Source organism: Biomphalaria glabrata, chromosome 5 (assembly GCF_947242115.1).
Source record: "Biomphalaria glabrata chromosome 5, xgBioGlab47.1, whole genome shotgun sequence".
NCBI lineage: Eukaryota > Metazoa > Mollusca > Gastropoda > Planorbidae > Biomphalaria > Biomphalaria glabrata.
Genome location: NC_074715.1, coordinates 39,413,326 through 39,437,578, shown reverse-complemented (window position 1 = coordinate 39,437,578; position 24,253 = coordinate 39,413,326). Strand labels below are relative to the sequence as shown.

Here is a 24,253-nt window from a genome sequence, read left to right as displayed (position 1 = left end):
GTATGTGTTTCGTGTGTGCATGTTGTTCGAATTTTTCATCTCTGCTGTTATTGTACAGCAGTTACGCTGATGTTGTCAATTGTAGTTAAATTGAATTTCCATTTGATTGTTCAATAAAATTATCTTATCTTATCTTACCTTAATCTCTTGGTTTTTGATGTGAATGTGATACCTAGGATCCTTTTGTAGCATCTCAATTCCATTGCTAGGATCCTCCTCTCTAGATCTGCAGTAGCGTCCAAGACTCACAAGCATATAAAAATGTGGCCATGACCAGGGAACGCATCATTCTGATTTTCGTGCCTTAGACAAGCTAAATTTTTAAAAAAAGTTTTTAAGATTCTGTTAGTGTGTGTGCCTGTGTCTTTGATGTAGCTATGAGCGAAACAATAGTGGATGATTAGGTTGTATCACGGTACTTGTATAGAATGAATAAAATCAAATGCAATCATGAGGAAATTTGTTAAAATTTATGTTATAAATAGGCAGGTGAACTTTTTTTTTCTTTTTTGTTTCTTCTTCTTCTTCTAGCCAGCTTTTTTTTATTGCTGCTGAGCTGTCAGCTCTTTTGCAGACTGTGCCAAGAAAAAATAGTGTGTTGTTTTCTTCAGTTGTTCAGCGCTGCCGTACAAAGTGTTGGTAATGTTGGGCTGGAGTGGTAGCAGGGTCTGCCTAAGGTGGATCAGGAAGGGGCATTCAAAGAGGATATGGTTTACGGTTTCATAAGAGTGGGCGCAGTGTCTGCAAAGGGGGAGTTGTGTGGGATTTATTTTATTGAGATGTTAAATTAGCAGAGGTGTGTCTCCTGTCCTTAGTTGGAAGATTGTAGATTGCTCTTTTCGGGGGAGGAAGTTAATACTGTCCAGTTTGTTAGGCATGTTCATTTCTTGGTCTATGGCTCTGCCTGTGTTTCCTGTTGCCCATTGGTTGAGCCACTTCTCTTTTTGTGGTTCTTGACTAACATTGACCTTAGGGTGAGGTAGTTAACAAGTCTATCTGGTTGTTCCATAGATGATCCTGCCTTTGAAAGCTTATCTGCCCTTTCATTTCCCATGACGCCAATGTGTCCACTGTAATGTGATATTGATGTTTAATTTTGTCATCATCTGGTCACAATCTGGTGTATTATCACTATTAGTGTTGTCAACTCTCTTAAGCTTTTTGAGATGCTGATGTTACGTGCTTGAAGAGTGGATTGGGAGTCTGTAAAGACAAAAATATCTGATGGTGATTGTACCCCTTCATATAATTTGTTTTCGACTGTCTGCAAAGCTATGGTAATTGCCTCAATTTCGGCTTGGAAGTTTGAGCAGGAGTCGCCACAGGGTGCGCTTATCTCAAAGTGTTTATTTTTAGGGAAGACCAGGAAGGCACCAAGACCAGCATTGATGGTAGCTTTGAAGGCTGTTCCGTCGGTGTATATATGGATGGCTGTTTTTGGATAGCTTTCAATTGTTTCGAGCGTGCCTACTTTGAGCTCCAGTGGATTTGATTCTTTTGTTAGAGTGTTATTTATTAAATGTGTTTTAACAGTTGGTTGTTAGTAATTAAATCCAGGAGTTATGTTTGAAATCTGGTAATTAATTTTTTCTCTGTTATTGGGTAGATGGTGTTTTAGGGCTAGTTCGTCAGTAAGTTGGATCAGAGTTCTTTGCTTTTTTTCTCTGTGTTAGTAGTTTATTTGGATGGTCGTCCTCCAACCTTCTGTATCTCTCAATAGCTTCTAATGCTGCTCTGTTGCGCCTTAACTTAAGAGGTTCAATATTGGAGTCTATTTCACAGGCTACTGGGGGAGTAGTTCTCATACCTCGACTGATTAGACGCAAGGCTTGGTTTTGGATTGCGTCTAAAGATGATTGATAGTTTTTTTTGTTTAATATAATGTGTTCAAGTTTGTATGCAAGTTCTTAGATATTAATATGTCTACAACGGTTTAGTTGTATTAGATGTTAGGACCTACATCTCAACAATCCTATATCAACAAGAGAATTCACATACGTTGAGCTAACGGTTGCAAAAATTTCCCTATCACAACCCTAAGTTCTGTGAATTTCCAATAAATGTATTCGATCCAGCTCTAGGTTTAATATTAAATTTTCTCAGTTTTTTTCTGCTTTATGCTAAGTTTTCAGAGAGTCATCACAAGTCAATCACCTTTTATGTTTAAGGTTTTAAATTAATAAGACATTGTAGCAGCACAAGTTCATTAAAGCTAAAATTAAAAGTGATAATGTATAATATTTTAATACAGAATAATTATATGATCAAGGTAAATCTTTAAAGTAGCATAAATACTATATATCATTTTTTAAAAATTAGCCTTTTTATTTAAAAAAAAACATAACATTTTTAATCGAACAAAAATGTGTATTTACATGCATTTCAAATACATAAAATAAAGTAAATAAGGCTAAATATACAAAATATAAATTTCAAATGATTCTATGCAATGCAACTATCCAGCTTTAGTTCAAATAAATAAATGAATAAGTAGACATATTCATGACAATTTTAATTATAATACACAAAATTATCTGGAACATAAGCCAATAGTGTACAATAATATCATAAGGTTCTAATCATTGTTCTTAAATTTCAAAACATTTAAAACTATAGCTTAGTTACAATCATTACAATCATTCAGTTCAGAGATAAATATACACAAAATTTACCCATCTTAGGATTACCTAATGGATTTAAGCTGCATCCTAATGAATAATTCATTTTTATTTGGAATAGAAATTTAATTTAAGGAAAAAAATTACAATGTTAAAACTCTCAAAAGGCAAAGACAAAAAAAAACATTTTAAAAATTTAAATAGAACCATCATCACAAAGTAACATGTGAATCTAAAAAGAACATTTTATGCTATGCTATGATATTGACTAATGAGGAATGAACTTTTTTTTTCAATATCAGAACATTAGCAATAACTTGAAACAAATTTCAATAGCCATGATAAGCCATCTTTTCTTTCAAGTCAAATGATATGATACACTTTCATAAAGAGTCTCTTTCTATTGAAAGAAAAAAAAATATTGCAGTTCATTAAAAAAAAAAAAGTAGTTCCATAGCATCAGCATTATATAATATAACAATCATAGATATATTTTTTATGTACATTTTCTACAGATTTTTGTGTCCATGTTAAATGTGTAAATTGTTTGATGGCAGGGACAAGGAAGAGCTAGATGACTTGCTAATGTGCATGCTCAAAAGTTCCACAGCATATGGCATGCAAATCAACACCAACAAAATGCACCATTAGCCAACAAGGCTTCCAAATGGACATCAGTAAGCCGGCAAGTGTCAGAAGTCTTAAATACCTTGTAGCTATCATTTCAGACATGGGAACCAAACCTGAACTACTAATCAGAATTGCACAGTACACAGCATCACTTGCAAAGCTAAAAACAATTTGTTAAGACAAAGACTTAGCTCTAGGCACTAAAATCAGACTGATGCATTCCATGGTCATGGCAAAATTTTGTATGAGATGTGACTATTGGACGCTAACTGCAGAAGAAGAGAGGAGCATCCTATAAGAAGGATACTAGCTACTCCTAAGAGAAGATTAGAAACAAGATCACAAGGGCAATCTGACCCTATGATGACTTGCCGTCTACTGTCAAAAAATCCAAACTAAATTTTTTTTTTGCCATACAAGGTCCTCAGGGAAAAGTACCATGGAAAAAAGGAGAAGTGATGGGATGACAAGATTAAAGAATAGAGAGGTCTATCATTGAAAGAGACTCTATTCAAGGCAAAAGAATAGGAAAAGCGATCGACAGATCATGTGTGATGCCCCAACAGTTAAACAGACTACGGTATAGATGACTGTAAATTTCTAGTGAGTACTATAATTAATAAAAAAGATGCAAAATGTTGGTTTGCTAAATTTAAATTTACATTGTTGTTTGATTTTAGATAATTTAATAAAATCTAGATACATCAATGCTTAGTCTCCTACCTACATAGTTTTTTAAATTAAAATAACTTGCACAATTTCATTTTTCTTAAAGATTCAGTCATGATAAAGCTCATACCACACTTTTTGTACAAATTCAGTGAAGATGGAGATGCTGGTTCTAATAAGTGACAGTGAAATGTATCCCCTGTGGTGTGGTTCTAATTATTGAAAGTGAAATATTTCACAACTAAAATTACAATAATAAAATTGGTCAATATTGAATATTTGTTTTGCCTTCCATGACCTGTAAAGAAAATATTAATTATATAAATGAATTTGGCATAAAAAAAAATTTTTACTCTAAAAAAAATTAAAATATCATTTTTTCATAACTCAAATGTCTAATTAAATAAACAAAGCAGACACATTTGAAAAAGTGTTGAAAATTGGAAAGTCAGAAATAATCTCCTCTTTTTTTTTTTTAACCCAAAAGTATATTACGTACCATTGAAAAAAAAAAGAAGGTACAAATGTTATATGGGGCACCTCATCAGAGGTAGTCACTAAACAAGTTTTTTTTTATATGTAAATTTATTCTGCAATTATCATAACATTTTATAATTAAAGGATTTTAAAAAAGATAATAACATCAAACATATCTTTTTAACATTAATCTTCTTGCTCCTGTCACTAGCTGATATTTTATTAGGCTCCTCTTTTAAGTTTGAGGATAAGCACAATCTCATGTACTATGAATGAAGATGACTGTGGATTCTAATCTTTTTTTTTTTTATTTTGAAAAACCAATTACATTCAAGACATGGTCAGGCCTATAACCAGACTTTCTAATATAAATAAATGGCACTTGAAAAAAAGTTTTTTTCTTGATTAACTAGTTATTACCTACAGAGCTAAATAGACTGATTTTGTCCATTGGCCTTTTTAAAATTTGATTCTGGAGTTTCTATAAATTTAGTGATTGTTTTATTTTTTATTTTTAGTTGTTCCTTTACAAAATGAAAATTATTACATCTTAGCTAATACCTTCTGCAGAGCAGTGAGGGAAGACAGTGGGCGGGGTTCAAACCTAGGACTATCAGATGATAGCTTGAAGTGCATCCCACACAACCAGGCATATTTATTTGCTCATAACTCAAATACTTTATCTGGCTGCCTGGAGGGGGGTAGCAACCATCAGGCTGCTCAATTCACTACGTTCATGTACTGTTTATGTCTTTAGAGTTGACAGATTACAGTTACTTCATAGTTTTTTAACTCAGTCACGTGCTCTTTCAAGGACAATGAGGCACTATGTCAAACATCATTGTTTCCTACCAGGCACTCAGGGTGGAAAGTCTTTCCTGTCACGACCTCAATCCACCCACAAGTTAAATACCTTTAGTTTAATGCTGGTTAAGTATATTTCCAGTCTCCTTTAATACATTTTTTTTTATATTTTATAAAAGTGATTTTAAAATGAAGATTTTCTGTTTTGTATGTTTTTTTTTATTATTTTATTTGTATGTTTTGTAATGAATACTAATTTCAAAATTAGTAAGAAGGAGGATTAGGCATGGGCTTGTAACCCGACCCTTAACTGCTAATGAAACGGCAAAAATTTAGAACAGAGTAAGTTGTGTATAAAGTACAATAATGAAATCATCTTTCAGAGCATGAGCTATTGGTTTGAATTCAGGTCATCCCCCCCTTTTTGTAATTGCTTTTATAAACAGATTACGGTAAAATTCACCCAGATATCCCTTTCTTCTGACCCCACTTCCAATTATCCCAACTGATCCAGATAAGTGATAGGATCATAGCCTATTGAGAAAACTAAACGCATGAAATAGCGCTAAAAATTAAAATGGAAAAATATTTCTAATCGCACAGATTTATTGTTGTTGGTCTAGATCTATTACAAATTGAATGACATGACTGATCCAAAGTAATAGATACAATTACACTTTGTATAAGCTTTTTTTTTTTTAAAGTATTTTTTATGTTTTTCATGTTTGTTTCTTTCCCAGTGGAAATATACTGAATATAGTGAATAATTCTCTTTAATAAATATTCAGATTTAATAAATATGAAAATCTAATTTTTCAATAATTATTTATGTATGAAAAGCATTATGTAAAGCAGTCTTAAACTTACTGTTTAATGCAGAAAGATTCTATACAATAATAACTTTTGAATGTAAAAATTAACCAACATACTCAAAGATTTTTCTTCCTCTGCAGTCATTGCCTGAACATTAGCAGTTGATGTGATACTATAACTGGATTCAGACATGTAACGTGAAGTGCCATGATACTTTAACTGTAGTACATTGCTAGCTAAAAAAAGAGAAAATTAAATATTTTTTACTGTTTACTCTTTTGAAAAACATTTTAAAATTTAAAAAAAAAATATATCTAATGAGGTAGTTTTGTTTATTGTTGTAAAATTAGAGCATTAAAAAATTTGACTTTTATGTAACCTACATCTAGCATTTTAATCTTGAAAAATATATAAACTCTAATACTATTTTTATAACAAAAGAAGTAGGGCAACATACTATAAAATGTTATAAAAGATGTAACATTTCTAAAAATACTGAACATTTTTTAATGGAAAAAAAACCCTCAATAAATAAATGTTTGAACAAAAAAATATTGTTCATTCTGATCAAGATAACTTGCCATAATCTTAAATTCAATATTGTATTGTTTAGTAAAATTGAGTATTCTTGACAAAAACTTACAACCACTAATGTATATATAGCTCAGTCTGACTAAACTTTAAACTAACAATGTGACTTGGTTCATTTATCATGGCTGAAGAAACAACACTGTAGCTCATTGCTCAATCCCAATATGTTTACTTTCCTAGTCCCTGAAAGACACACTGCATTTCTATTTGCCCTAAAAAAAAGCATTTTAAATGTAATACGCTCACTGACCATGATAGAATCAATAAAACTTAATTTAAGTTGCAGTCAACAGAACTTACTATAAGATGCAGATCCTGTTGCAAAGAACAAGGTCCACTGTTTGCTGACATCATAAAGCTTCAGGGTTGCTGAAACTGGCCTGTTCAGAAAGCAGGTGAGTACACCACCAGTATAACTACTGGATGTCATAACTAGATCCTAGCAAAAAAACATTATTTGGTTACAAGTAATTCCTAAGAATGCTTTTAATCTACTGAGCTTTAATTCTGGATAATTAGATTTAAGACTCAAGCAGAGCTTCAGCAAAATTTACTCTACAATTTAAAAACCACAGACAAGTTCATTTATAGTGTAATATATATTGAACTTCTAAGAATATTTAAAATAGGACAACAGTAGATTATGAAATAAAAAATATTGTTCTTATCCAGTAACATTGACCAAAAATGGTTTTCATTTTAAAATTTTCTAAAATCACATTAAACATTCTGGAAGGCAGCAAAAAAAAAGCAGATACTAATCAAGGTTACTAAAAATATAACTAACTTTCAGTCTATTCATATTATCAATGAATAAAATATATGACATTTTACTTTTTTTTTCTAGAAAACTTTTTTGCATGCATGTACAATGTCTTTTAAGTAATTATCATACATTATGTACTTATACATTATGTACTAACAGTATCAACAAAGATATTTGGCATCACTCTGTCTGTCGACGTGGCAGAAAATTTTATATTTGATCCGCTTGATCCATGGTAACATCCTATGATGGCATCTTCTCCCTGTAAAGATATAAAAATAGATTGTTGTTTTTTTAAATTAGCATAACCTCACCAAAAATAAAATAGTTTAATTAAACTACATTTTAACAAATTAACACACAAAAAAAAAACCTATTTTAAAAATAATATAAATTACGACAAATTAATTTTTTTAGCAAAACACATCACAATAGGAAACATAAAATAATATAATCTACTTTTTCAAGTTAATTATGTTATTTTATTTCATAATATTACTTTTTATCTAGAATATGTCAGTATATATGTCAGACATTTAATTAATATTTTTCAATATACCTATTTTTAAAATGCTATCCTGTTATACAATTTATTTTTTTTTCCACAAATTTTGATGTATCATTTTTAGCTGTTTTTTTTAATTTAATTTTACTTTGATTAGGAGCACAGAGTTTCTCATCTCTTTTGAGTGTAGAAAAAAAGGCTTGAAATCAATATGGCTGATTGATGGAAATTAAGTGTCATTTACATTAGCATAGTGCTGAAGATTGTTATATATAAAGTTATATATAAAATTTACAATGACATCAGTAGAGGACACAGTGGGGTTAAGGATTAAACTGAGAACAATCATTATTGAAGGCCTGTACACTGACCAGCAACGCCACAACCTGTGGGCAGTCTGGGGTTTCCACATCACAGTTAGAGACATCAGACCTGGCAATGAGCAATAACTGTAACAGTTATTGAAGCTCTTTGCTGGTGGTTTTGAAAATGTAGAGTGCAGAGGCAAATCAAATGGACTATTTCCATCTCTCTGTGGTTTTACTTTTTTTAAAAATATGTAATGGATGATACTGATCATTCTGTAGGTGCCATCATAATAATAATTTTATTTATAAAGTGCTGTTAACAAACAAAATGTAGGCTCAAGGCACTGTAATAACAATACAAACACAGACATGACAGCTAAAATGACAGTTAATCTAAAAATGTTTTAAACAGATAGGTTTTAATGTTGTTCTTAAAAGTGGTGTAGCATGTTGTCTGTCGGAGATCAATGGGGAGTGAGTTCATGAGCTAATCACACTAAGTGATACTGACCCAAGCAAAGCTACTGATAAAATATAATTTCTTCAATTCAACATGATATATAGAATATATACAGGTAACATGAAAAGCACCAAGATGCCTGTGTGTAGTCGCTGAATGAACTCTTTATGTTGTGTCTGTTGTATTTATGTGTATGTTTCTGTTGTGTTGTCTTTATATGTGAAAAGAGTTCTTGTAATCACAACAAATTTCCATAAGGATCAATAAAGCAGTCTTAGTCTTAAAGCCAATAAAATAAAACATTCTGTTTAACACAGGAAAACTTACCATTCTTTTATCACTGGACAATCCAAGTGCCATAAATGACCCACTGGAATAAGAAACTACTGATTTCAAAATATAATGAGCCCTTAAATTTTCTTCATACCAGGAGACAAAAAATTTACAGCCACCATGGGCACACAATGAGAAGCATCCTCTTGTTTTCCCACATTCTGCATCTAATGTTATGGGCCCTAATGGTCCTTGTGTTGTGTTATGAGTTCCACTTGATTTTGTGGTGGTTGATATTGTTGTGGATGATGAGATAGTTGATGCTGTTGAGACTGTGGAAGGGTAAATGTGCTGTACATCTCAGAACATAAATATAAATAAATATATATATATATGTGTCATTTTAACTTTGATTAAAATTATGTTAAACAAATTGCTCAAATACACACTAGACCAGTGATGCCCAACATAAATCGACCTGCGGGGGCCATTTTAATTTCCGACACTGGTGTCGCGGGCCACATAAACGGAAAGGTAGCCTACAAAAATGAAATGAAAATGACCTGAAACTATTTGATTAGAAACCCATGGATCTAGTACTTACATTCATTAATGGGATAGTATTATCTTTTTTTTTCATGTGTCAGAAAATGGTTTCATTTCTCTACTAAAACATGAGAAACAGTGTAGCTAGCTTTACGAACGAGTCATTTTCTTGTCTCTTTTTGGTAAATATTCACATTAATCTTCCAATCTCTAGACGTAGTTTAACAATCTTTTTATTCGAATGACGTCAGATTTGTTTTATAATGCTTTACAAATTAAATATATTGGTTTATGATCAGCTAATTATTATGTTCCACAAAAAAGTAAAGATCCATTCACTTTTCCTAGTAGATTCTACATTCACGAGTCCATTTCAGAAACACACAAGTGTTAAAGGTTAATAGTTAGGGCCCTAAAGTAGGTAAAGACGCATTTTTCAACCTTTTTTTTTTTAATTATGGAAAAAAAAGGTGGGTAGGCGATTTTCTACACTTTGTTCTGGCGTTTCAACGGGCCGGATAGAACCACGTCGCGGGCCAGATGTGGCCCATGGGCCGTACTTTGGGCATCGCTGCACTAGACATTGACAAGTTAAAATGATTTTATATATTATCTTGAGTAGCTGAGTACTGGGAAAAAAAATGTTTTTCTCTTCATGTTTCTTTGTAGGTCTACATCCCTCTCATTCTGTAGCATTTTGGCATCATTTTTTTTCAATGCTGTTCTTTTTCCAATTTCAAAACACCACATGGCTATCATTTATTTTTTGGCTTTAATTCTTGCAATGTGTAAAGGTGATTTGGTTAAGATCAATTTAGGAGATTTTTTTTTATTTATCTGGTCATTAGCTTCTCAATTAGTGTTTAATTTACTTCAGAATTAACGTTTAGGATTTGAATATTCCAGTATCTGTTTCTTCAATGTTTATTTATGTTTTACAAATGTCAGCATAAAGACACAAAGAGTTGAAGCCAAGGTGTATACCTTGTTTCTTCAAAGCTCCTGGTGTGTCTTAATGTTTTGAGGTTTTTTTATCAGGTAGTAATTACTTAAAACTAATTATTAGAATGGGCATAGTACCTTCTACTAACATTCCTTTCTTAATCATAAAAATTTCTGATAATATTTTTATATTATCCTAACTTCAAAATTTCAAATACAGGCTACCATAACTTTCATTTTTTAGTCTCTAATTTCCTAAAATACAGTACACAGCATATCTATCCTATCCTATCTTCTGTCCTATCCTATCTCCCGTCCTGTCCCACCCACCATATATATATATATATATATATATGGATGTCTAGTGTATATATATTAAAATCCTGTTGATTGGACCTACAGTTATTTGGAACAAGACCCATAGTACAAACAAAATTTCCTATTCTACAAAAATCTAGTAGTTAATAGGACATGCCAGTAATTAGGACCAAAACAATTGTGTCCTGATTCTGATGTAGTCCAATAATCCAATGATTTGGATTTAACTTAGGCATATTTAGCTAGAGAATTTAAAGCTACAAGACATTGATGTGTATCAATATATGACAATAATCTGACTTTTCAAGATAGATCTATACTTGCATTGCATTCATTCACCACTATTTGTATAGATTTATAAAGTAACTAGCAGTTTTAGGATTCATAAGTTTATACTTGTAGTGATGACAGCAACTGGTTTAAGTACAACAATTTCAGTATTAGTCCAAAACACTGTCTTGCTCTGAACGAAGGTCGCTCTAAAAAATTATAAAAAAAATATTTTTTTACACTGCTCATATTATCTTCAAAGCCTAATTTCCTTTAGGATAATAAGGAGACATGAGAAAATGAAGATGAAATTAATCAAAGCATAAAGATTTCAAACCAGCAACGCCATTAAAGATGCACTTATTTTTGCATATTGTATAGTTAAAATGTAAAAAGCAGAGAAATAACTGAAAGTAACTTATTTTTTTTATAATAATCTTTAACCAATACAGTTATTTTAACTTTTTAAGTGGACTCTTAATTTGCTTGAGTTAAATGCTTTAAAATATAAGTTGCAGCTATTAAGCTACATTGGCAGCATAAATATGCTATGTGTGAGAGAATCCACTTAAAAGAATATATAAATATATACACACACACATATATTTAGATATATATATTTAGATATAGATAGATAGATAGATTCAGCAGTGTTCCAGTAAATATTCCTAATGTGGGAAGTGTTCCGTAATGGAAAAGTTCTAGGAAACGCTGATTTAGGGAAAGCTTCTATATCATTTATATATATATATATATGTATATATATAATATATATGCAAAATATCACTCATTCAACCCAAAGTCTCTGATACCACCAACTGATTTGCATTTACTTTTGTACACAGGTTCGTCTTACCTCTTAGGTGCCCTTTGTGAAATGATCTTGATAGATTCACATTTTAACCATGGAAATTAAAATTTTACTTTACCTTTTGGCAAAACATGAGAAATGGAATCATGATCCAATCTTACAAGTACTTATCTTGAAACCTTTTAACAGGTCAATTCTGTTCAATTGGGGGATTTATAACCAGTGGGTAAATCTAGTTCTCTTATAAAAAAAATACACCAGATTTTTACAATTAATTTTATTTTAAAAAATTTACTTGAATGTTATGTCTCCAACAGCTGTTGAAGGTGGGTTCCAATTGAATGTCAATGATGTCTTTGCATTACTGTTGCTCTGAACTAAAGCTTTCTAGAAGGAGAAGGAAAACTTATTTTAAGTAGTTAACATTTTCTTAATTATAGTTATATAAAAACATGTATTGGTATGCAAAGATTATAATAAAATCTATTTTTTATAGGAAATATTCTAATCAATTTTTTTGGATATTAATGACTAAAAAAGACTGTATGTACTCTGCTTAGCATCCCCAAAAGTTAAAGCAGCTAGCTATTATTAAGGCTATTCATCTAGAAATGGTGGAATTAGGCCTTCAGCAGACAGATGAAACTCATTTGTGGAATCCTTGGCCTTTGAACTATTAACAATGATATGCCTTTCCACTGATAGTCCCTGCAACTGATTTGATACCAAATGTGAAGGTTCTCCTTGGATCACACCAGTAAAGACAACAAAAGCACTTTAATGCCAAGAACAGGATACTTTGATGAAAAGCAGCACTAATAATCAGAAGTCAGATGTTAGGTTAAATTTTAACTTGTTTGGCATAACTTACTCTGTGATGGTGGGAGGCAACCCCAAAAAATTAGACTGAGTTTCTGATTAGCCACAGCCTGCCTTTACGAATCAGTGCTAAGAACTTAGATGTAATCATTGAAAGGCTAAAAACTTGCACCAAAAAATGAAATGAAAATAAAACCCTACTAGCCCTATAGTCATGGAAAGCTAGGTTGATAATGCAGGAAAAAATGGCAGTTATAAACAACTAGTCAACCGGCGGCATACCATATGCCACTATTTTGCAGTGGTTGGCCTTATGCCACTGCAACATATGCGACTGCAGTGGGCCTCGCACATAGGACCTGTGCTTATATTCAAGGTGTATAAATTATTAAATTAAACCATTTTATAACTTAAAACAAATTTCCCGTGCCCCCCTGTCCATTTACCAGGAACTCCTGGAAATCTCCCAAAATTGCAAAATATACGTCCTTAAAATATACTAAAATATATAGACGAAAATTGTCATTTTGGGGTGTCATTCAATATGGAAAATGACAATCCTACGCGCGATAAATAAAAACAGCATTATGCATTAGGCCTAATTGTGTTATCTGGTGAAAGAAGCTTCTTGCGCCTCAAACTAATGAAGAATTACTTGAGGTCAACAATTCTCAAAGACAGATTGAAACGTTTGGTAATTCTTGCTATTGAGCGTGATCTATGTAGGAAACAAAATTATTATGATATACTGTATGACTTTGCTACACGGAAGGCTCGTAAAGTAATTCTGTACATAGTAAAGAATGAATAAAATGCATAGATGAATTTATTTTCTAATACAAACTCTTAAATTTCACTTATTATCCGCTTCCCTACCCAAACTTGGCCCCGCGAAATCCGTTTCGCATAGGGCCCCACAATGGTTAAGTACGGCCCTGCTATTTAGTGATGGGTGAATATACATAGTAGATTACTTGTTCACTTTCCATGATTTTTTGGTCACAATGATCAGGCACTGCTATTTAGTGTTTGTAAAATGTTTTACATGTTTCGGATGTTCATTCAGAGTTGAAGATAGTTTACTTCCTAGTCCAAACCTCCCCCAGGACGAAGGGGGATGGGAGCGGGCAGGGTTTGATAAATCCAAACGACAGACCAGTGCGTAAACCACAAGACCAGGCAACCATCTGTAGGGGCTGGTGAATACTTGTTCTCCCCCCCCCCCCCCTCTTGTTTTTTCATGGTGTGACTATCAGCAGAAATAAGAGTGATCTATCCTTTACTTCTTCGTCTCGTCCAAACTCTTGAGCGATGAAGAGAAATATATATATAGAGAGAGATGATATGAAAAGAATACATAATAACAATGGAGTTCTTCAGAAAAGAAGATTTTCTGATAAAAGAATGCTTAATAAAAGGAAAAACAATTTCTTGTGGAAAAGAAATCTCAAACTAAGGTGGACATGCTGTGAACATTGCTACCTTACAAACAGTCTACTTCCCATTAGTAGGCCTAGATCTAGTTCCTTGTGCTGGTGGCTGGAAACATTTATGGAGCACTGGCTTAATGACATCAGAAAAAGTCACCCCATTTATGCACCTAACTAAGATGTTAATCTATCACTGACTTACATTTGAACAAGCATGAATAGTTCCTGTAATAACAGTAAAGTAACCATCACTTTGAGTGCCATCTGCTTTTCTGGCTTGAATCATGAAACCCTTAAATTGTGCTGATGTTGAATAGATTGTCACTAGGGGATCACAAAGAGAGCATTATTGCAACAAAATAACTTTATCTATATTGTTTTAGCAGAAATTTTAAAAGCTTAAAAATATCATATAGCACTATTGTTATATGAATTAGAAATAAAGGTAGTTTAACCATATTTCAGATAAAAAAATAAATAACCTATACATACATATAAATAAACGAATGATCAAATCATTATATAATTATTTTCAGCTGAATCTTATATTCTCAAAGAGAAAAAAAAATGAAATAGCTGGCAGCCTTATTTGTAGATACAAATTTGACTTAATAGGTCTATTATAGGTCATTTAACATGAAGTAATATAATCTAACGGCTAAATCAGCTTGGAATACTATAAAATATAGCATGATACCACAATTAGCTGATGCTATGCTTTTTTTTTCTAAAACATATTTTGAAAAAAACAGTCATCATGACTTTGTATGTTTTACAGTAAAAAAAAATTAAAATAGAAAATAAATGTATTATGTAGTAGAAAAACAAATTTTAAATATGGCCCAGTCTGTCGAGCTACTTCAGTTTCAATCCCAGTAAGTCTAAAAGAAGAAGACTGCCAATTTGTATCTAACCTATAGATCAAGACAAAAAAGTTTATAATAAAACAATGCAAATATTGTAGTGATGAATTGGTTGATTTTATTTCTCTTCTAGGGATATGGTAACTTAAAGATTTAATTGCTTCTAATATTAAACTAAAACTAAAAAAATGCCAGCCTTAATGAAAACAATATTTTCAAAAAGTCTCACCAGACACAGGTACTCCAGGTGTATAAGAAGATGATGCTAGCTGTATTTTATAAGGACTTTGTGAAGACTGAGCTGATACACCATGGTTTGGCACCATTGTATTACATACTGAGTCCACATTTAACCCATCAGGATAACAAATCACAATTGACATACACATCAGGAACAAGTAAAAGGTGATGAGCAACATTCTAAAAAAAAAAAAAAAAAAAAAAAAAGAAATGACATTTGTTCTGATTTAGAAACAGCTAAAAATTGACACATTTTACATTAATTGACTAGAATGACTAGAATCAGTTTTCTATATTACAAGTTAAGGACAATATGAATGGAAAGAAAAAGTTTCTCAAGCCCTTTGGAATAAAAAAAAAAAAAGATGAAATAAAACAAGTTAAAAGATCAAGATAACCTTGTTTCTTAAAACTATAGAAAATACGAAAAACATGCATATATGTGACCCTGCCGGACCAAGTAAAACAAAGGACGTTTGGGCCACTGCCCCAAACCCCCCCCCCCCGAAAAAAAATCCTGGCTACGCCCATGATATATATATATATATATATATATATATATATTAACTGTCAAATTTCTAAGAAAATCATTAGAGACGTTTTTGAATTACGACCTGTCCACCCAGTTTCCAGGCTTTTAAACCCATAAAGAATATGGTAGAATTGTATCAGAATGGTAAAAAAAAAAAATTAAGAGAAAACAGAACTATTTTTTTTTTATTTATTTATTTCAATGAAATGTAAATTTAGATTTATATTATATTTTCATAGCAGATTTACATATATAGGCCTAAATCTGCTTTTTTGTTTACATTTTTAAATGTCTGGATACATTCAAGAGACTTAAGTTTTAATGTCACTGCCTGGTATGGCAATCTGAGCATTAAAAATAAACTTCACAGAATCATAAATGCTGATGGTATAGTCATTGAGAAAAAACAAACCCCATATTAGCTTTTGTTGGAGACAAACATCTATAAAAAGCTAAAAAGACTCTAGAAAAAAAAAATCACCCTTTTGGAGACACAAGACACCGATAGCAAAGACAGGCACAAAAACTTGTGTTCCCCTGGCAATCAAATCATTTAATAGAAACATCTGATAAATACTTTGTCACATGTAAGTTATGAGTGAGTCTGGTGTGAATGTACATTTTGGTTTCTTATAGTTATAATGTTTTATTGTTTGGTGTAGTGCACAAATTGTAAGACACATTTCCTTACGAGCAAAAAAGATTATTATTATTATTATTATAAAGAGTTATGGAATGAAATTTCTAGAAAAAAACTGATGAAACTAAAACAGGAAGATTAGGAGAGATATCAACATAACTAGATCACTTGCTTGGATCCCCGTGGACATTTGATCTCTTTTCAGCTGGGTTATAATTATTTTCTGGCACTATTTCTCCTGAACAGATTCACACACAAGCTTCACATACAAATGTACGCACTGTTCCATTCATTTTCAATCAAACAAAATCTTTGGGCATGCACGCAAGCACACAGAAACAACGATTCGTTTAGAGTAGTTAAAGTCCGTACCATTCTTCCTAGCCAGTTTCCCCACATCCAACCAATTCATACGCCTGTTTTAACGACTAGCAAGCCGGTCTAAACCAGACACAACTGCTTGTTTCTATGTGTGAAGTTAGGACTATTTCGCTCGAAACAAATATAAAGTCCATGCCTGACGATGAATCAATCGCCGTGTGGTATGTAGCCTACTGTGGGCTGTCGTTTCGGTGGTCTCGGGTTCAAACCTCAATTACGTCGTCCTGCGGGAGGTTTTGGCTGTTATGTAATTATCTTAATTTTGAGGGGACATAAAAAAAATTAACTAGACCTTATTTCCTGGCTTGCTATTGGTATCAAAATCTTATTTAAAAACAAAGGGGCAACATTCGGATAGGATGGTGAATTTCTAGTCATGCCACTGCCTAGCTTTGCGCTTCTAGAAAAGAGACCAAAGGTAATCGGACAACTTTTTTTTTTATTTTACAAAGAAAAAGAAACTAATAATAAACTTTGTTGGGCATCATTTAGTCTGCACTATATCGTTGAACATAGATGAGTACGTCGGAGATAGGATGAATGTGATTTTCAATCAAATCAGCGGTCTAAAGAAGTTAAATGGTGAAAAGTTTTTGCTGGTACCGCACGAATTCGTTACAAAGCTCACTTCTTGAACTTTCCCGCAAACATCAATCTTCAGTATTTACCAACAGGTGACTCCTACATATGGCCTGAAACATTTTAACTATTTACATATCTTATCCCCCCCCCCCCCTCTTGTAACAGGTCAACCAGCAACCTTGACCCTGCCCTACTTCATTCTTTCCATTCTCCTCTATTTCCTTCTCTTTATGTCAAAAAATGTTCTCTCTTGATCTCTTCTTTCTGCTCTTCGTCATTACTCTCCCTTTCACACTGTTTCTTTCTGAATTAGTTCACCGTTTCTTTCTGAATTCTATCTTTCTGTTTCTCTCAATTAATTGGCACTGTTTCTCTGTGACTTCTACCACATCTTGTATGCTTCTATACCATTAATCTTAAATTTCTTTTACATCGCTTTTCTGTTTGTTTGACACTGTTTTTCTCTTTTCTTTTTAGCCTATAATATATATTTCTAAATAATATGTATTTCTAATTGTATGTCTAGCCTTTCTTTCGATGGATATTTGTTTAATTTGATACTGACACGTTTAAATATGCATGCGAATAGAGAACAGTAAAAAAATTAAATGGTGTAAATCAGATTCTTCTGAACAAATTAATTGCTTTTCTAAAGCGCAACGTTCACGCTAATAGCGTGCTCAGTGAGATGTGGTCTAATCTCTTTTTAGCTGCCTGGAGTCGCTTAGCAAAAAAAAAAAAAAAACTTTGCTAGAGTCGGGATTAGAACTCGAGCCCCCTTGATAGGAGATGAAGGCGTAGCCAAGTATTTTTTGTATTTCAGCCACACATCCCACAGGATGCAGGACTTAACTTTTAAACAACCATTGTTAGGGACGAAACCCACAACATGACCTATCAGGCCTCACTTGTTCACTTTCTCCAACTAATTGATTGTACTAACTGTAGTGTCTCGTGAAATAACAAACCGGGCTACTCAAGATTGTTCATTTTCTGGCTGTTTTTTTTAAAGAATACTAGATACTATTTCACAGAAGCTCCTGAAAATATGAAATTATTAAAACCTCCTGAAAAGTCGTAAACATCTCTTTAAAAATATACAAAATTATCATCTTTAAAACATATTCTGCAAAATACTGCCAAAACCTCCAATAGAAATTTTAGCTTATCTGTCCACAGCTTCCACAAACTACTTTGTTGGACTCAGAATATTTTAAACAATTTCCCGTAACTGTGCCATTTAGTGAAAGAAGCTTCTCCAGCCTCAAATTAATCAAAAGTTACTTTTCCACAATTCACGAAGATAGATTGAACAATTTGGCCATTCTTGCTATTGAGCGTGATCTATGTAGGAAACAGAATTTTGATGAGATACAGTGTAAAAGATATGTGACAAATGTGGGGGCATATGTTGCATGCAGAGAGTAAAAGATGTGTGTGGTGCATGGCATATGTTGCATGCAGAGAGTAAAAGATATGTGTGGTGCATGTGGTATATGCAAAGTAAAATAAATATAAATGTATATCTTTTGCTAAAAAAATGACTACCTAATGGGAAACACAATGAAAACTATGGTTGAACCGGTATAATTTTTTAAAATCAAATTATCTTAAAATTGAATTAGGCTTACGTGCTTGCTTCAGTGGAAATGTCCTCACTCGACTCAAACGTTTCACCAGTTAAGAGTTGACTAAAACTATAACTACGTGGACATTTTGCGCACCGCCTTATGTAGACATCCCAGTGCACAAACCCTTGCAACCCCATTACTACATGGACATTTTGCGCACCGCCTTATGTAGAAATTCCAGTGCACAAACCCTTGCAACCCCATTACTACATGGACATTTTGCGCACCGCCTTATGTAGAAATTCCATTGCACAAACCCTTGCAACCCCATTAGCTGGACTGTTAATAGGATTGAAAGCGAACTAGATTTTATATTATTTGTTTGAGAGCCCGCTTTATGTTTCATTGTTTGTTTGAGAGTCCACTTCATGTTTCATTATTTGAGAGTCCGCTTCATGTTTCATTATTTGTTTGAGAGTCCACTTCATGTTTCATTATTTGTTTGAGAGTCCACTTCATGTTTCATTATTTGAGAGTCCGCTTCATGTTTCATTGTTTGAGAGTCTGTTTCATGTTTCATTGTTTGAGAGTCTGTTTCATGTTTCATTGTTTGAGAGTCCGCTTCCTGTTTCATTATTAGCACTAGCACATAGTTAACGTGTCAATAAATTAAATCCAACACATGACTTAAAGTGTATTTAATATTGTTATAAACCTGGTGGTGGCACAGATGGGGGTAGTGGTGTGAGTGTAGTCAGCCGACGCAAATCGCCCCAGGCCAGCGCTAGACGAGCGGTCAACCGTGACGAGTTACGACGGTCAGCCGAGACGAGTGTCAACACGGTGGTTCGGGAAGGATCGACGGCGGTCCGGGAAGGATCGACGTCGTGAACAGAGCTCAGGAGCGTCACGAGAGTTGTAGTCATCTGACCACCTAGAAACGTCGAGCGGCGTTCTGTCCGCTTCGAGAAAGCCAGTAGGGACCCTATATAAGAGCGGAGGTGTCGCAGTCAAGACGGTTCAGAAATCGGGTTCACGGCAGGGGTTCAGAGCCCGGTTCACTACAGTCCGGTCGACTACAGCACAGTTCAGCGGTGTGGTTCTGTACGGAGCATTACGACGGTTCAGTGCGGAGTACTGTCAAGTACAGTTGAGACGACTGGCGTCTTGATCTTGGTCTGCGATCGAGTCCGACACAACGAGCCTAGTGTGTGAAGTCAGTCCTGAACTATTGAACCCAGTGCAAGCCCGGAACGAGACGGAGAGACCAGTGCAAGAGTTGATACGGCGGAACGGTGTTATCGAAGAGATATTTGTACAGTCTTGTGTTACGTGCTGCCAATTGTACAGTATTGGCTGTTATTTATTCAACCATTAAAGTGTTACGTTACTTTGGAGCCCTGAGTTGTCAAGTTCTTTAAGTTGGTGGTGTATGGTGCAGTTTGCAGAGAGCCTGGATAGTGAGATTCGTAACAATATATTTAGAGCGGTAAAGCGCTTGGCTTTCGAACCGGGGTCGGGGTTCGAATCCTGGTGAAGAATGGCAGTTTCAATTTCGGGATCTTTGGGCGCCTCTGAGTCCACTCAGCTCTAATGTGTACCTGATATTAGTTGCGGAAAAAGTAAAGGCAGTTGGTCGTTGTGCTGGCCACATGACACCCTCGTTAACCGTTGGCCACAAAAATAGATGGCCTCTACATCATCTGCCCTATAGACCACAAGGTCTGAAAGGGGAGACTATTTATTTTAAGTAGATTGCAGTCATAGACTACGATAGTTCTTTTTAAATACTCATTACACTCACGGTCAAATAGTAAATCTCTGCATAGAACAAGATATATAAAATTAGCATGCAGTAGAATGAAGAACATTTAACTATGGACAGAAGGCACGGGCTTAGTGCTTACACTGTGCATTTAACATCAGTTGAACATAGATGCTGATCTTCTGTCGGTTATAATACGAGACTCTATATATCTTGTGTTGTTTGGTGTTAATTAGGCCTAACAAATTCCAGCCTAGCGCAACGAATGCCCAATAATACAACTACACAAGAACACGCAGGTCACATTAAGGCAATCATAACAATAGGAATACTGCCTATTAAAATAATTGATATCCAGTTCTGAACTTATAACATCAATTTAAAACAATCTTTAAAAGACGATTGAGGAAATCATTGTCCACTTGCTGGAGTTTGATACGTATCAGAGTGTAGGCTTGTCCAATGTAATCTACAATGTCAATCAGCTAGCAATCATTTACGAAGTTTAACGATCTTATATGACATTTTTACAAAGCTTATAACAACTACTCTGATGAAAATTTTGAACACGTTATTTTCTCCCACACCCATTCTCGGATCAAGTCATACCTATCAAAACATGAATCCGTTAAAAAGTTAACCTATTAGTCAATTATTTATTGGTAATTAATTATTTTATTTGATGTCAAAAACAAAAGGAAATACCTTCTATTGAGAAATATAGTTGTAAGTATTGAGTTCTTCCCCTATATAAGCTTTTTTTTTTTTTTTTAAAGTATTTTTATATTTTGCTTGTATTTGTTACTCTAAAAACTTGGCATTAAGCGAGGATTACACATTATTTCAACTGTGTCTGATTATGGCTATATAGATCGACGTTTAGGTTTCAAAACTTGAAGTAGACAAAAAATTTAGAAGTATTATCTAGAATCTAGAATGTAATCTAGATATATTCTAGATTAGATCTACGTCTGTCTAAAAGAAACACGGTACTCATCTACGACTACTAGTCACTAGTGATTCTCTATACTCTATAGGGCCTAAAACTGCGAGATAGAAGTGATTTAATTAAATTTATTTTTATTCTAAATAATAATAACGCTATATATAGGCCTAATAGTAAATACAGATATCTAGTCTAGTTTCTAGACCTACATTGCAGATTTAGAATGTTAACCTCAACTAGACTCCAATGAACTGAATTTAAACAAAAATACTTCTCAATACGAGAAAGTTTGAGTTGCATATTTGTTTTTAAATCGATCTGTTTCAACAATGTCACGCCAGTCAGGGATTAGCGTTCTATATACTAGTATGTATGTCAAATGTAGGCCTAGATGCTAGATCTCTGCTCTATCAACACCTTTGAATTAAGTATGAAATACATTTTATAGTCTGATTTATAATAGAATATGGCAAACTTACCTAGGGTATGCTTCATCAGGGTTGTGGAAGAATTAAACAGGTCAAATCCACCTTGCACGACTTTCTGTCTCAAATGCTACGATCAAAACATTGAGTCAAAATATTGCGTCCCTTGTCCACATCAGCGTCTCTTTCACTGGGTCTAAGTTTACACACAGGCGCGCACACAGACACACACAGCAGTTAGTAGCAGAGGATAAACATACTCGTATGTGTGTGTGTGTGTGTGTGTGTGATCGACCTGGGAAAGTTTGAGTTCCGTGGATCTCAAGTTATGTGTTCCCCAAACACATCAAGCAAATCTAAAATAGAGTGAAGTGTGGAAGAGATATCTATAAAGGGACTAATGAAAACAAAAAAGCCGAAAAAAAAAATATGTAATTTTAATTTACGACCTTAAAATGTAGGCCTACAATCTCAGACGGTTTTAATTTGACTAGGTTAAGTGATGTCTAGTATGTTCAAATATTTACAGTGTTACTTCCCTTACGTTTTACTAAAGTAGAAAATATTACGTACTTTAAATTCTGCTTTGCCTGACAACAGTTAACATCCCACTGAACTAATCAAGTATTTGTGTATATCTTGTTACGAACCTTTCTAGCTAGACGTTACATGTCCTTGAACTGAAGATGTTTTGGCTTTTCTAAAATCGTTCAATTCTATGTTTCAAATGTTTGAGAACCTTGACCCTGAACCTTAGCGACGCCCGGCATGCACTGGTGTGCTGGTGAAATACTATAACGGACATCTGCGTTCGAGTCATTGAAGCGCATCGATCAACACACCCGTGTAACTACTGAGTAACTAGGTTGTCTAATTCACAAGAAAAAAAAAACGCGCGCGCCGCATCTGTGTTACTTTTAAATCATATCAAGCCATGTCACAAGTGTCCTTAGAATAATTTGTGTACAGACAACTTTAAAAACTAAAATACCGATTCTGTGATAAAATCTAATTCCCATTCTCAATTATAGAACTGAACTTGACAAGCATAGCAGATAATCACCGCAACCTTACTTTTGGTGACGCTAGTGACCCAATGGTCAGAACATTTATCATCCAAAAGAGTAACAACCTCAACCACCAAAACGAATACCACTCGAAGATAGTGCTCCACAGTCACATGAAAGAGTACCCTATGAGATAAACCATAGTCATTCTACGACTGAAGGTGGCTAACAACAATAAATATTATCTTATATATTACAGACGTTACTTCAAACAAGATAATTACGTCCTCGAAAGCTCACTGCTTAAGGTTCAACAAAATGAACGATCTAAAGAGAGAAGAGGCAAACAGAGAAAGCGATGCTGAGACAACATGGAAACAAGAAACTATATTTTTTAAATTTAAAATACTTTAAAAAAAAAATAACAAAGATTATATTAGTTTGGATCAGCCATGTTATTAAATTTGTAATAGATCTAGAATAGCCTTGGTTAGGCCAATAATAGAATATGCATCCTCCGTTTGGGACCCCTCAACTCAAGAAAACATTAAGAAACTGGAACAGACACAAAATAGAGCAGTGAGATTCATAACAAACGAATATTCACATTTGACTAGAGTAACACCTTTAGTAAAATCACTAAATTTAGAAAGCCTTCAGGATAGAAGACTCAAAAGTAAAGTAGCAATTATACATAAAACACTGAACCATAATCTTCAAATACAAAAACAAAATTGAATAAAATACTCTGAAAGACACAAAGATAAAGGCACATTCCTCGTCCCATATGCTAGGACAAATTTGTAGAAATACTCCTTCTTCCCTAGTGCTATTAGAGCATGGAATGGGTTGCCTGAGCTAGCCAGGAAAACCAGTGACTTGGCAGAATTTAAGTCATTGATTAATATGCATGACTAAATGCATGACGCGTAGGACGTAATTTTAATCATCTTCTTTTTTGAAGTAACGTCTGTATTATATAAGATAAGATAGAATAACGATAAAGTAGCATTTATAAACAAAAAAAAAGAGTGGGGAGGGAAACGACCTGATTGCTCAAGTCTCCTCAAGCCGACATTGTAATCACTGTGCTAGTGAAGTTCTTCTGAACATAGAAGATTGTATAGCTAAGTATTGTGTTTGTGCTCACTAAGTCTCTGACGACGTCCTATAAAGTTTATTCAGCTTATGCCACTACTTCAGTCAAGTACAATTACTCTGCTTTGTTCGAGATACCAAACAAAAAAATAA

The 24,253-nt window shown here is 33.7% G+C and overlaps 1 protein-coding gene across 2 annotated transcripts; it reads right to left on the bottom strand.

The window, feature by feature from the left end:
- Positions 1-2,225: 2,225 nt before the first annotated feature.
- On the bottom strand, positions 2,226-22,255 carry LOC106059013 (putative ferric-chelate reductase 1). Of its 2 annotated transcripts, none has more exons than XM_056030163.1 (10): positions 22,050-22,255; positions 15,143-15,333; positions 14,253-14,374; positions 12,097-12,188; positions 11,117-11,199; positions 8,969-9,246; positions 7,526-7,630; positions 6,903-7,041; positions 6,128-6,247; positions 2,226-4,215 (listed from the first exon to the last, which is right to left on the bottom strand). In XM_056030163.1, the coding sequence occupies exons 2-10, from the start codon at positions 15,330-15,332 to the stop codon at positions 4,130-4,132; spliced, it is 1,215 nt and encodes a 404-aa protein (XP_055886138.1). In that variant the 5' UTR covers position 15,333; positions 22,050-22,255; the 3' UTR covers positions 2,226-4,129. The 2 variants fall into 2 exon arrangements, with proteins under 2 accessions (XP_055886138.1, XP_055886139.1); XM_056030164.1 differs by lacking the exon at positions 22,050-22,255 and adding an exon at positions 21,780-21,798.
- Positions 22,256-24,253: the final 1,998 nt, after the last annotated feature.